Source organism: Empidonax traillii, unplaced genomic scaffold, assembly GCF_003031625.1.
Source record: "Empidonax traillii isolate 1590-97213 ecotype Southwest subspecies unplaced genomic scaffold, ASM303162v1 scaffold57:size2250009, whole genome shotgun sequence".
NCBI classification, from domain to species: domain Eukaryota; kingdom Metazoa; phylum Chordata; class Aves; order Passeriformes; family Tyrannidae; genus Empidonax; species Empidonax traillii.
Genome location: NW_020955250.1, coordinates 1,925,658 through 1,938,808, shown reverse-complemented (window position 1 = coordinate 1,938,808; position 13,151 = coordinate 1,925,658). Strand labels below are relative to the sequence as shown.

The following is a 13,151-nucleotide window of genomic DNA, read 5'->3' as shown; positions in this document are numbered from 1 at the left end:
CCGGACCGGACTTGCTCTCCCAGCCGCGGGGCGGGTGTCGTTGGGACGCGCCGGGCACTCGCCGCGGTGCGAGGTTCCAAAAATTGCGCCGCGCACGGAGCGGGCGCCGCTGTGTTGCTTTAGGCGTTAGCAGGGCTGCCCTCGCCACACGCTCATTGAGCAGCCGCGCTACCCCCAGATAAGGACGGTTGAGCGGCGGCTGCGGGCGCGCCGCCCGTAGGGGAGGGCGAACTGCGGCCGAGGTCGCGGCGAGGGGCTGCGCGCCCCCGGCCCGCTCGCTCCCGCCGGCCGGCTCGGGGTCGCGCGGGGAGCGGCGGCTCGGGGCGGCCCCGCGCCCGGTTCGAGCCCATTTGTGGGCGGCGGTGGCGCTTACCCAGAGTGCTCCGCGCCTGCCCGGCGCTCATTTGCATAGGGGCGGGGCAGCCGCGCTGGCGGCAGCGGGGACGGGGCGCGCCCCCTGCTGGGCACCCGCGGCAGTGGCCGGTCCGGTCCCGTGTGCGTGTGGATGATGGAGATGTCTGTGCGGGGCGGCTGTTCCCCTCCTCCCCGGGCATGTACACGACCAGGGGATGCGCAGCGAGTGTGGATGTGTGCGTGGGCGATTATACACACGCTTGTGTGTGCGTACAGGGGGTGTAGATGGACTTATATATATGGAGGTTTAGCTTAGATGTCAGGAAAAGGCTTTTCACTCGCAGGGTGGTTGGGCACTGGAACAGCCTCCCCGGGGAAAGTGGTCACAGCAACAAGCCTGATGGAGTTTCAGGAAGCGTTTGGATAATACTCTGAGGCACGTGGTGTGATTCTTGGGGTGTCCTGTGGAGGGCCAGGAGTTGGACTCGATGATCCTGATGGGTCCCTTCCAACTCAGCAAAAAATGTAAAATAAAATTTAAAATCTAAAAATAAAAAAATGTGTATATATGCCTATTTATGTGTATGTACAGACAGCATAGACATGTATGTGTATATATTTATGCTTAGATATATGTACAGGGAGCTGGGCTATGCTGGGACAACCCTGGTGGCACCACCTCAGAATCTTGGCTGTACCTGACACTTCTAGGCATGACTGACCTCAGTGCTTCTCCAAAAGCTTAGAGAGAAATGTCTCATACCAGCATGATCCTGGTCTATAGGGTCTTGCCATGTGTTTCATATGCAGGGTACACATATATTCAGTATGTAATGTATCTTTTTGTAGCTCCTAAATGTAATTAATCAGAGGGGGGCTTTCTGATCTGAAGCTTCTCTCAAATAAGGTGTCTTTCCATAGGTTTCAGTTATGTTATGAAAGAGTTGAGTTTAATTTCTGCCAGTGAATAATTAAGCAGCTCCTAGTGCACGTTTTCTAACTGTAATTGTAATAATTGCAATTAATTACAGCAAATACCGCAGGAGTTATGTATATGGTTTGTTTACACTGGACATGTATATGTATGAATTTAGCATTATGCAGCAATTACAGCTGTAGTGCACACTAAAACAGTGTCTATCCTGTGCTTGCAGGTGGTTCTCCTGGGGATTGACATCATTTCTGCACTCGTGTCCCGCTTGCAAGATCGCTTCAAGGCCCAGATTGGCACAGGTGAGGGGGCTGTGTGTGAATGTCCCCGGTGCTCTGCTGGCATCCCCTCTGGCTGCTGTACACAAAGCTTGGTTTCTCCCCAGGAGAGCACTCAGGAGGCTCTGGGTGGTTTCAGGCTCAGCTGAAGGGCAGCAGATCTGATTCCTCCATTGGGTGGGGGGAGAGCAGAGGAGCTGTGCCACTGTGCCAGTTTTTTCCTGAGGGATTTGGATGTTGCTGTTTTCTTTCCTCAGTGCTGCCAAGTTTACTTGATAGACTGGGAGATTCTAAAGACTCTGTGAGGGAGCAGGATCAGACCTTGCTGCTGAAAATCATGGAACAAGCTGCTAACCCTCAGGTATGTTTGACAGCGCTCTACAGCATGAGTGACTGGAAAGGAAAACTTTTTTCTGTCAGAGGCTTTTCTCCTGTGGCTCTGTCTGAAATGACTTCATCTCCCTACGCCTTGTTACAAGATATTTGCCTCACTTGAGAACACTGTTGCACGACAGGATACACATGGGAGTGTGAGTGTCAGTGGATTTCCCAGGGATGGGATGGGTTGTGTAGACGTCAGAGTAGTTGTGCTGGGTCTTTGGAAGGTACTTGCATTCTGTAAGTATGAATATTGTTTTAAGTAGTGGGGAGTTACTGTGGAGTTAGCATAGAACAAAGAATCAGTCAGATCTAAAAGTATCTTGCTACTTCTTGTCCTATTCTACTTGGATGGGCCTAAATCTTACATTTAAGCTCCAGAGATGGCGTGGTATAAGTCTGCTGGAAGAGAGAATCTGTTTCTTCCCCCACTGACTGTTTTTCCTGTCTCACTCCCTCTTCTGTCTTCCACAGTACGTGTGGGACAGGATGCTGGGAGGATTCAAACACAAGAATTTTCGGACAAGAGAAGGGATTTGCCTCTGCCTTATTGCAACACTCAATGCGTAAGTGAGAACCTTCTGCAAACCGGTGTTGTGTACACAAGCCTGCTCTGTGATTCACAGTGGTGCTCTTTTGTTCTTTATTCCCAGATCTGGAGCTCAGAGTTTAACGCTGAGTAAGATAGTGCCACATATATGTAACTTACTTGGAGATCCAAACAGCCAGGTAAGCTTTTGCTGTGAGTCACATCTAAAGGTTGTGCTGGTTGCCTTGTTGGTAAGCAGGGCTACGCGTTCTGGCTGGTAAATCAGCTCATTGTGCTGCTGGTGAGCTCTGAACAATGCTGTGCATGAAGAGCCCTTTGCTGGTTTTGAAGAGGTATGATTGAAGTATGTCCAAACCAGCATATCAATTACTCCAAGAATTCAACAGAACAACGTGAATCTACAGGCGAGATGAACAGAGCAGGAAGCCTTTGTGGGAAAGGAACTCCTGTGCCTTGAATACAGGGGGTGTTTCAGGGATCCCTCTGGGCTTGGTGCAGCACCCCTCACCTTCAGACAGCAACCAGTCTGTGCAGGGAGAGCAAATGGGACCAGTCGGACAGCCTGGCCGTGTGTGCTGCCAGAAACTGTACAAGAGCGTTCTCAGCAGGGAGTGAAGACAAGTGTATAGAAACCTTAAATCAGCAGTGCAACCCAAATGAAAATACAACTGAATAAAATTTGTTCCTTCTATGTGCCTTTTGTCCTACTTAAAGTTAGATGCGAGTATGCGAGGTTAGTGAGGAGAGGGGGATGGGGAAGCAGGGTTCAAACCCCTATCGTGTAATGGGCACTAGCAGTTTTTCAATAGTCCTGTTGGTTCCCCTGCCAACATGAGTGACACATAATGGGATCCAGGTCTGGAGCGGGTGTTCAGCTGGAAGGAGGTGTGGGCTGTCCAACTGGGGAATGGGTTTCCCTTGGCTCTGGGGAGTTGGCCGTATTCCCCTGGCTGTCAGGGCCTCCCCTTGTTGAAGAGGAGGACTGAGTGTGAAACAGCCTTCCCTTGCTGCTTGTGCCAGTGCAGGAGGATAGATCCATTATTCCGAGAAGTTTCTGAGAAAGTTTAATATTCAGGGTCCTCAGGTTCTGAGCTGAGACTAAGCAAGCTGTTACCCTTCAAGGGGATACTGGGTTTAGGGCTTGGGTGTGTTGAACAGCCAGATGCCTTGATCCTTTCATTGGTGAGCTGTTGAACGAACTGGGAAGTTGGTGTTTTGCTTCTGCACTGCTTCTTCCTTGTACCTGGCACAGCTCATTATCCTGTATCCAGCTGCAGGGATAAATAGGGCTGATCTCTCCCTTTCTTCTGGATCTGTTTTCTCATCCTCAGAAAGCCCATGCCTGAACCGATCAGACACAAAATCGTTGTCCAAGTGGCTGCTGGTGGAACAGGGCCTGTCCGGAGGCAGGGGCTGGTCCTGGGCTCCCGTAGGGCTGCTGTGCTGCTGGTGCCTTCTGAGCGCTGGGAGAGCTGCTGCTCGGTCACTGCTGCCCTCTCTTGGAGAGAGAGGACAGAGAACACATCCAGGTCAAGTCCTTTGTTGTGGATGTGGGAGCTGTTCCATTACAGCTCTTTTCAGGAGTGCTTTTGTTGTTTTCAACTAATGCAGTTGTGTAACCCAGTGTGCATCTGGTGTGACAGCAGTATTTAAACTCTGATTACCTTCTAAAAATAAAATTGGGATTGAGTCGAGTGTTTAGGGTTTTTTTGACTAGGAAGCAGGGCACATGTGCCTGCCCTTTGAATCTCACCTATAGGCAATTCTAACTTGTGTCCACAAGATATTCCATGTCTAGTCACAAGGTGTGCAGGTGTGTGGGTAACTGCCAGACCATCTTTTGAGAAGTAGAAGTGCCCAGATATGTAGGTGTTTCTTCAGGCAGAGCAGATAGTTTACCTTCTCTGCCTGCTGTGTGTGGTGGAGGAAAGGGGTTAAGTACAGAAAGGTGACACTTTAATCAGATTCATGTCTCTTCTGTTGTCTGGAAAGAAGGATGTGCTCAGCATCTTTGCAGTCTTGCAAATCAGTTTGGAAAACATGCAAAATTAATGGTGACTCAAGTGATTGATTATTCCTCCCTCCATGTTTTGTTAGCAACATAGAAACGTAAGTTTGTAAGACAGATTTAAAAGTCAGTTTGTTTTATAATGCCCAAGTAATACAAGGTCTATTCGTGTTTCTCTCCTTTTTTCATCCGGTAAATGTACCCTTTGCACACAATGGGTTGAATTTGGCAAAGGCAGCTAAGCTCCCTATGTATGAAACCTTTCATCTTGTGCCTTCACTGCCTTTTCAATTAAATTAGACCTGCTGATACTGCTAATATGTGAAATGCAGGGTTGGAAGCTCCTTCATGAACCTTGTGGTAATGTCTATAGTGGCCCTTGTTGTTGCTGAGAAATATGCAAATTTAGTTCTCTGAGGTAGGACAGAGATTTAGTTATTTAAATTGGAAAGGTGATTGATTTCTCTCATCTCTCACATTCAGGTTCGAGATGCAGCAATAAACAGCCTCGTGGAAATTTACAGACATGTTGGTGAACGTGTAAGGGCTGATCTCAGTAAAAAAGGATTACCACAATCTCGGTAAGTTGAGAATGTCCTTATGTCTTCACTGCTTTTGGCCTTTGTTTTATTACCTTCCTGCCTGCCTTTAGAAGGCTTTGGGAGCTGTGGGATTGAACCTTTTCCTGGGATCAGGGTTTGATTTTTCTTCATCTCAGAAACACTCAGGCTTCACTTAATGTGGATCCTCTGCCTTTGCCCAAGTATGTCACAGCATCTGTGGAAAACCAGTACAATTATTACAAGTGTTTAGTTAAATGATTTCAGATGAAATTAATTAAGATTTTTTCTATATGCTCTGCATGTATAGAGAGGGCACTTCAAAGTAACCTGTGTTTGTGCTAAAAAACACAGTAAAAATAGTCAATTTTAAGGTTTTATTAAAAAAACCCAAACAACACACACCAAAAAAGTCCCTAAAAAACCCAACCAAAACCCAGCCAACCCTACATCAAAACTAAAGCTGTGTTCCTCTGCTCTGCCATTTCAGATGAGAAAGCTGCTCTGCATTTTGCCTCCAGTGCTCAGGGTGGAGCATGGTTAGACCTGAGGCTGGGGGAGATGGCAGGTTGTCAGGGCACAGAGGGAGGGGAAGAGGTGGTTTTGGAGGTGGGGTTGCACGCAGATGGAGGCAGCACTGTTACCTCTTGTTCTCCAGTGAAAACATCTGCTCCCACAATGCGGCTCAAAGTAATAAACTCTCTGGGAAGGGATGATGAGAGGTGATAGGGATCTTCTGCTCCACCAGGCCTGTGACATAAATGGGAAAGTGTCAGGGACAAAGACAAATGTTGTGTGAAGTTGTTTGTTAGGTGTGTGTCTTGTGGTATTTCTGCAGATAGTTAAGATTGGCAAAGTGGTGATGAACTGGAAATGCATCTACAATTAGCCACGTCACATCTTCAGGAATGTAGTATTTCCAATTATATCTCTTACACCTCTTTAGTATCAGTTGTTTCTCAGTTTTTCTAATCAGTTGTTGCATGTTGATATTTTTTTTTAATTTTAAAATAGCTTCCTTCCACACTGACTCTTTGACCATGCTCCCAATGAGCTGAGTGAAGCCAAATTTGTCCGATAACATCTTGAGATGTTAGAAGATAGCTGCCCAGGGAAGCGGTGGAATCACTGTCCCTGGAAGTGTTTAAAAACCATGTGGATGTAGCACTTCAGGACGTGGTTTAGTAGTGAACATGGTGGTGCTGGCTTAAAGGTTGGACTCAATGATCCTAAAGGTCTCTTCCAACCTTAGTGATTCTATGATTCTAATACTACTAAATATAAATTCAGTTGCTCATTGTGTATTCCTTTAACTTTCAAACAGGTTGAATGTAATTTTTACAAAATTCGATGAGGTCCAAAAATCTGGAAACATGATCCAGAGTTCAGGTGGTGAGTAGAAGTACTTCTATTCTCTTTTGGTGTTTTTAGCAATTTTCACTAGTATTTTGCTTACTTTAGTAACAAGTGTTTTTACTGCTTTTTGTATTGATAAGCTTATGAGCTAGAAAGTAATCTTAATAGGTATCACTCCTTGTTTAGGAATAGATTTTTGAGATAATTCTTGGTGAGGAAATTCATCCTTTGCCAGCAGCTGAATAGAGCAGAGTTGAAGAACCTGAGTTCAGAACTGCAGGTTCCTATCAAGCTCACACCCTCTGCAAGGCCAGGAGCAGGAGAGGAGTCATTCCCACCATGCTCTCAGAAGCCAAGAGGGCAGAGAGGTCTTAGCTCTTTTACATTGGAAAAAAATATCTTTTTCACTTCTAGACACCATTTTTGTTTCCATATCCGTTTTTAAATACAGTAAACTTCATCCTCGCAGGAAATAATAAAATCAACTTGTTTGAAAATCCTGAAGTTATAGTTTGGATTATTCAGAAATGTGATGTGATGTGATATTCTCTTGTATGTTTGGGAACAATGAAAACCTAGTACAGGTTTCTCAAATGGAATGGGTTAAAATTATGCCTTTGCATAATGTGGGAAAATTTTGTCTGTACAGCTAGATGAGGCTTACAGGGGTAAAAAAGTGCAGTTGAGAAACAAGTGTTCTTGTATGTGTTTGAAAGAGGGGGAAAGTAAATATTTAATCCCTTAGCAAACTTCTTAAGGTTCGCAACCTCCAGGTGATTGCTCTGAAATCCTAACTGAAACTGAAACAAGCTCACTGCTGATTCAGCTTCTCTGCTTTCTGCTTGGCTAGGCTAAGGTAACATTTTTTGCTAGCAGTGAAATAGAGTGGGCTTTCAAAAAAAGAAAAAGCAATTTGATGCGTCACTGTACTGTGTGTGTTGCTGTTGTTTGGAGCTGTATGAGACAGACTTGTGATCTGCAGTAAGACATATTGCTTCATCTAAAGCACCTGTGTATTAGATCTTATAGGCTTCATTGGAAACTGTTTTTTCCTTTATACCCCTTTGTCACTGTTTTGGTGAATTTGAAGATTTAACTTTTTGCGCATCGAGTGCCCGAGACTGTATGATCCCCGTCTCCTTCCTTGACTCCACTGACGGGCTTTTAGTACTTTCAGACACAAATACTCCTGTCTTCCTCACCGTGCTTAACCTGAGCCTCTGGTGTCTCCCTGTTCTTGCTTGTGCTGTGGCCGGATCTGCAATCCCTGGAGTCTGTTTGTGTGTTCACATTTCTCCTCCATTGCATCTCCTGTGTGGACACTGAGACCAAAAAGTAGCTGGGGGAAAAGGAGATGGTGAGAGTGGAGGAGTAGTAGGGGGTCAAAGAGAGCAAAGGATAAGATCTCCTGTTGCTCTGCCAGAACATTTTCATCTTCCCTAACAATAAAAAAGTCTGTAGTTGCAGAGTTAAAGCAGTTCTCATTTGTTAAGCTAATAATGACACCATTACTTACTAATATATTTTGTGTGTGTTTGAGGGGAGGGTTGCATTTCCTGTAGTGCCATAGGCTGGTTTGCTTCTTCCTTGCCCCCCAGCACAAACACAGCACACATGCTCGTCATATCTCATGTGTCAACAGCTCTGTGCAACTTTCACCTTATCTTGGTGAGGTTGTGTAAAGCCAGCGAAGGAGGCTTATCTTTACCCATGGTCACAAGTTTATTATGGCCTAGAGACAAGCTAAGTTTGTCAGGTTTCTTGTGCCCCTGACACCTCCTGCAGCTTTTGAACAAGGGTGACACTTTCAGCAGTTGTCAGAATCACCAGGGAAGGTGATGATAAATATTGCACACCCAAAAGATTTGCCTTTCCCAGGAAATAGTAGAAATAGCTCTTAGTTTTGTTAACCCTTTGAGTCTGGCAGAGTGTTCATATGGGTGAGTGAGTCTGTGCTTTTCTGGTGGGTGGCCAAGAGCAAGGTGTTGGCTGAAGGGTCACTCATGACTGAGCAGTGGAGCTGTGTTAATTACAATGAGACTTGAAAGGAATTGTCCAACCTGTCTTATTGCAGAACTGGACAGGTGGGAAAGCAGATGTGGCTTCTGGAATAGTGGAATATGGTGAAAACTGGTCTCCTGGCTCTGAGACAAGACTACAGTTTGGGATAACAGTTTCCTCTACTGGTTCACTGAGTATTCAAGTAAAAGAAAGCAATTGCAGCAGCACTGTTTGTATATCAGGAGTGTTTTGGAGATAAGGGAGTTGCTGTAAGTTGTTGAAAGAGTTCCTATCTTGTTCCAAGACACAAATAAACAGTAAATCTTACTTGGACTGCCAGAAAAGCAGCTTAAAATAATAGGACAGTTTCACAAACCTAAGAATAAATGTAATAAATGAACTCAGATTGTGAATTTCAAGTCTCTGAAAACAATCTGTGTTTTGTATTTATGTATCTTTCTATGTTGTGGTCCATTAATGCTTCTTTGAGTTTATCTTGAATTGTTTATTTTTTTTTGGCTAGGCTTTGTTTTTATCATTTAGTACCACAAGAATCAAATGCATAGTGGGGTGGGGGAGGTTTGCATAGTAATCTGAGGTGTTTCATTTAGTCAGAGGGAGGTTTTGGCATGCCCAAGTATGCTGCTTGTTGCTAGGCTACCAGCAGCCCTTATAGCTAGAATATGAAGTTAAAATCCACGCTGGATTTCTCGATGATTCTCAGTGCATCTCTGTTTTGTTATTTGGCATATAATTAGTCAGCCTCTTGAAGCAAAAATTATAGTTTTTCTCCCTTTGGGCTTTCAGCAAGCTAATTATTTTCTGTGTAACTGCTTTTGCTAATTATGCAGATGCCTTATTCCCCTGGGACAAATACATTTTCAGCATGAAAGAGCCAATAATTGCCAGCTAGTCAGTTGCTGTCTTCGTGTGGCATTGTGTGATGATCTTTAGTTGGATGTGATGCAGAGAGAGAGGCTATTGGACACAGACTCCAAGGAATTCATGCTGCACGGATTTCCTTGGTATTATCTGGAAGGACCTTAACATAAAGTGTACAGGTTTTCCATGGATTTGAGTTGACTTTGGATCAGACCATGACTCCAGAAGGCTTTATAAGCAAGTTTCAATACAGATCAATGATAAAATAAATGATCTACTGAGAGATACAGACTGATAGCAATCGATGACCCAAACCAAAGCTGTCAGTAACCAAAATATTTTGGCATGTTTTTTATGCTTTTGATTATTGTGATATCTTAATATTACATTCTTTGATGTAAACCTTCTTTTTTTTTTTTAATATAGGTCACACAATTTTGGGAGATGCTCCTATATTTATGTGTGCAGGGATACTGCAGTGGTGTGCCTGTGGGAAGGGAGGAAATTGAACTTTCTTGTTGGTGATGAATTTTGACTTGGGAGAGCAAGATTTAGGGACAGGGGAGGTGGTAGTGGTCTTGGGCTGCAAGGGAATCAAAGCGGGAGATCTTACAGTCAGAATTCTGGAGCTGAGATCTCTCCCCCGCAGGTGCTTGCACGGAGTAAGGTGAAGGGAGGATGCAATTTTGGTAGCTGACTGTATGAGTGTGTGTTCTCAGAGTGAGCAAGTTAATTAAAATAGTGCTAAAATAGAAGATCCGATAATTTCAGTTAGTGAAAACCTATGAAGAAGGAGCAATGCTGCTTTTCAGTAGAACTGCATCTATATATGAGAAAATGTGTAAGATAAATACGCTATTTGCTAAGTGTCTGTTTAGGCAGTTGAGAACTTGGAGTCAGTTAGATGGAAACTAAAACTATTTTAGATTTCTGTGCTTTGCTTAGTAATAAAGTTGAGTAATTGAATACTATTTTGATATTTATTATATGGAGGAATATCACCCACATTTGCCAAGTATTGCCATGCATCTGGGGGTGGGATATTGTTTGTTTGTCAACACACATCCAAGCAGCAGAATTGCAGACTGGAAGGAGGGACAGCTGTCTGTGGTAACACAGAGAGATTTCGAACCAGTAAATGCTGTGTTGTGCTTTTCTGCATTCATTCCTCCTCGTACAACTTAAATTCCATTATGGCTTGTTTTCTGAATACGGTTTTCAAGGAAACAGAAAATTCATTTAATTGACTCAGCATTCTCATGGCATGAAAAAAGCAAGTAAATACCCCTTCACCTGTGTGGGGCCTGAGAGAGGAGTAATGTTTGATATTTGAGTGAGCACCATTAACTGACAGTACATCCTTGTGGAAGGTATAAATGGACAAGATGAGCTCTGCTCCCTTTCGGGCAGCTCTGTAAATAAGTATATTGCTGCCTCCTGGATCTTAAACTCTGAAATGTAGAAGGGAGGGGTGTGAGCAAGCAGGCACAGGAGGACACATAATGCTCAGCTGAATGCTGAGCAGGCTTTTATTTTGGAGGAGAGGTGGCAATCGCCTGCTAGGTCACACAGCGAAGTGGTGTAGGAGGGTGGCGAGTTTGCTGCTGGTTAAGTTGCTGAGAGACGTGTACTGTGGGGCTGCTCCCGGAGCACAGAGCCCTTCCCCAGCATCTCACCGGCACTGCAGAGAATGACTACAGGGAAAGGTAGGTGCTAATGAATGTGCCACTGGGATGGATGTGTTTATTTGTTAGTGTCTGAATATTTGACTGGGTGTGAAGAGACTGAAGCAATCTTGCAGTAAAAGTGGAACTTTAAAAAAACAGCCTGGAAGAATCTATAGCCTGGCGGCATCAAGCTTGGTTTAAGCTTCTATAAATTATGGTAAATGATCTGTTTGATGGGGTGGAGGAAGAGGATGTGTGCATATATAAGGGAACGGAACAGGTAGTGAGAGGTGAAGGACAGGTATTTTCAGAAACCCTTCCTGGTCTGTGATGTTTTTGAGTGATCACTGAGACTTTAATTTCCTAGCTGTTGCCTTTTGCAGCATTAGTTGGGAAGATGATTTAAATTGGTTATGAGTACTTTTGAATTGGAATCACAGTTCCAAGAATGTGCCATATGGAGGATCACTGTTTTTCCCTGCATTTTTGTGTTTTAACTGCGTTTCTGCAGCAGAGGATTTCTGTGGTAGTCAGTGAGGAGAGGACCTCTGTATCTATTCACCTGTGAAGAATTGATTTACAGGATGGAGGCATATATTGGATTTATTTTTGGTACATAAGGAGGCTGTGCTTTTTATCTTGGCTTTCAGAGGAGGTGATTTTTGTTAGCCATCTTTGCAAAAGCTGCATCATTTTTCTTTCCCTTTTTCTCTCCATTCACTGTACCTGTTGTCATGTTGAAAACCTTACTATGGTGCTGGGGTCTTGGCAGTTTTAAAGGATTGTGCTGAGTTCTAAAGAGGCCAGGAGCTGACCGTTAGACAAACAAGAACAAGTCTGCAGCTGCAGGAATGCAGAGGTCAGCAGAAAGCGATGTGAGAAAAAGGTGATAACAGAAACTTTTCCCGGGAATGTGTGCTTTAAGGATCACCAATGGATGGACTGCTTGAGGCGCGTGGACAATGCAGACCAACCAATCATGGAGGTGTGCTGCGCTCCTGACTGCATGTCCAGGACTCAAAAGAATATATATTGTGTGGCCTTCTGATAATAAAACGGATTTGAATCTGCATCTTATAGATGTGTTGTTCTTTCCCGCTCGCTTGAATACCCACGGCACTATGGTGTCGATGTAGTAGACTAAATTTAGGAAGTGTGAGATTGTTGGTGTCTGAATTTATAATAGAGCTTGGTTTTGTATTGATATTTACAGTGTCAAGGTGTGAGTTAACTGGCATCTTTTTATGTAACAGAAGGTGGAAATCACCTGGGCAAATCGAATGCTGTGGAATGGATACTACATGTTACAGTATGTGCCATTTCTATGCACTGTTCTTCATTTTAGGGGCTTGGATCCTTTTGAAATATAATGTTTTCCAAGGCAATTAGTGCATGTATTTTCAGAGGAGGCAGCGGATGCATGTGTGAAGCATTCCTTGTTCACTGTCAGTAAATGCCTCTCAACTCCAGGAAATAAACACAGAAACCGTCTGGGCTGGTCCTCCTTCTCTGAACTGCATCACCTGTCAGTGGATAGTGTCACCATCTACAGCTGAGAGACCTTTTCATTCTGCCTCCTCCTGTCCACATCAAAAGAGGAGTTGAGAATAATCCATTATTTTAATAAAGTTGGAATTGTGTTGAATAATTAATGTATTTAACGGCTTATTAATGAAAAACAAACACATATTTGTTGTTGTCAATGAAGCATGATGATTTCATCATACTGGGAACTTCTCAGCGTTATAGGATCAGCTGGTGGAATGAAGAGCCTGGGGCAGTAGTCCAGCCGATCTTATCTGTTAGGAAACATCTGACCTCCAGGTCACCACTGCTGGTTGTCAGAACTGTGGTAGTTGCAAATGTCAGAAGAGAAGTGTGTAAGCTGGTAGTGCTATTGTGTCTTCTGGGTTGAATCCAAAGTACCTTGACTGCAGGATTTCCTTGCAAAGAAGTGTTAGACCAGAGTTACTTTGGTTGTGTATGTCTCATCACTTCCCTAAGCTGATGGTTTTATATGAACACACAAATGCTCTTTGGTCCAAGGTTTGGTGTAACTAAGCAGAACCTCGTGGCTGCTGACATCACTAACAGATGTGCATCAAACACAGGCTAAAGGAGTGGGCAGCTTAAGGACAAGATGCTGCTGTTCACTGTGGGCCTCATGAACAAAAGATTAACGTGTT

At 44.2% G+C, this 13,151-nt stretch overlaps 1 protein-coding gene and 1 non-coding gene across 11 annotated transcripts in view; one reads left to right on the top strand and one right to left on the bottom strand.

The window, feature by feature from the left end:
* Positions 1–13,151, top strand: part of CLASP1 (cytoplasmic linker associated protein 1) — a 177,675-nt gene that overhangs the window by 45,330 nt on the left and 119,194 nt on the right. For all 10 annotated transcript variants that reach the window (XM_027879746.1, XM_027879748.1, XM_027879747.1 and 7 more), the window contains exons 3-8: positions 1,509–1,587; positions 1,821–1,924; positions 2,416–2,507; positions 2,595–2,670; positions 4,983–5,080; positions 6,384–6,451. In XM_027879746.1, the coding sequence (XP_027735547.1) occupies positions 1,509–1,587; positions 1,821–1,924; positions 2,416–2,507; positions 2,595–2,670; positions 4,983–5,080; positions 6,384–6,451 (517 nt within the window). The remainder of the gene's footprint in view (positions 1–1,508; positions 1,588–1,820; positions 1,925–2,415; positions 2,508–2,594; positions 2,671–4,982; positions 5,081–6,383; positions 6,452–13,151) is intronic.
* Positions 73–189, bottom strand: LOC114055528. Its single transcript, XR_003570754.1, has one exon. It is a non-coding gene; the product is annotated as a U4atac minor spliceosomal RNA (small nuclear RNA).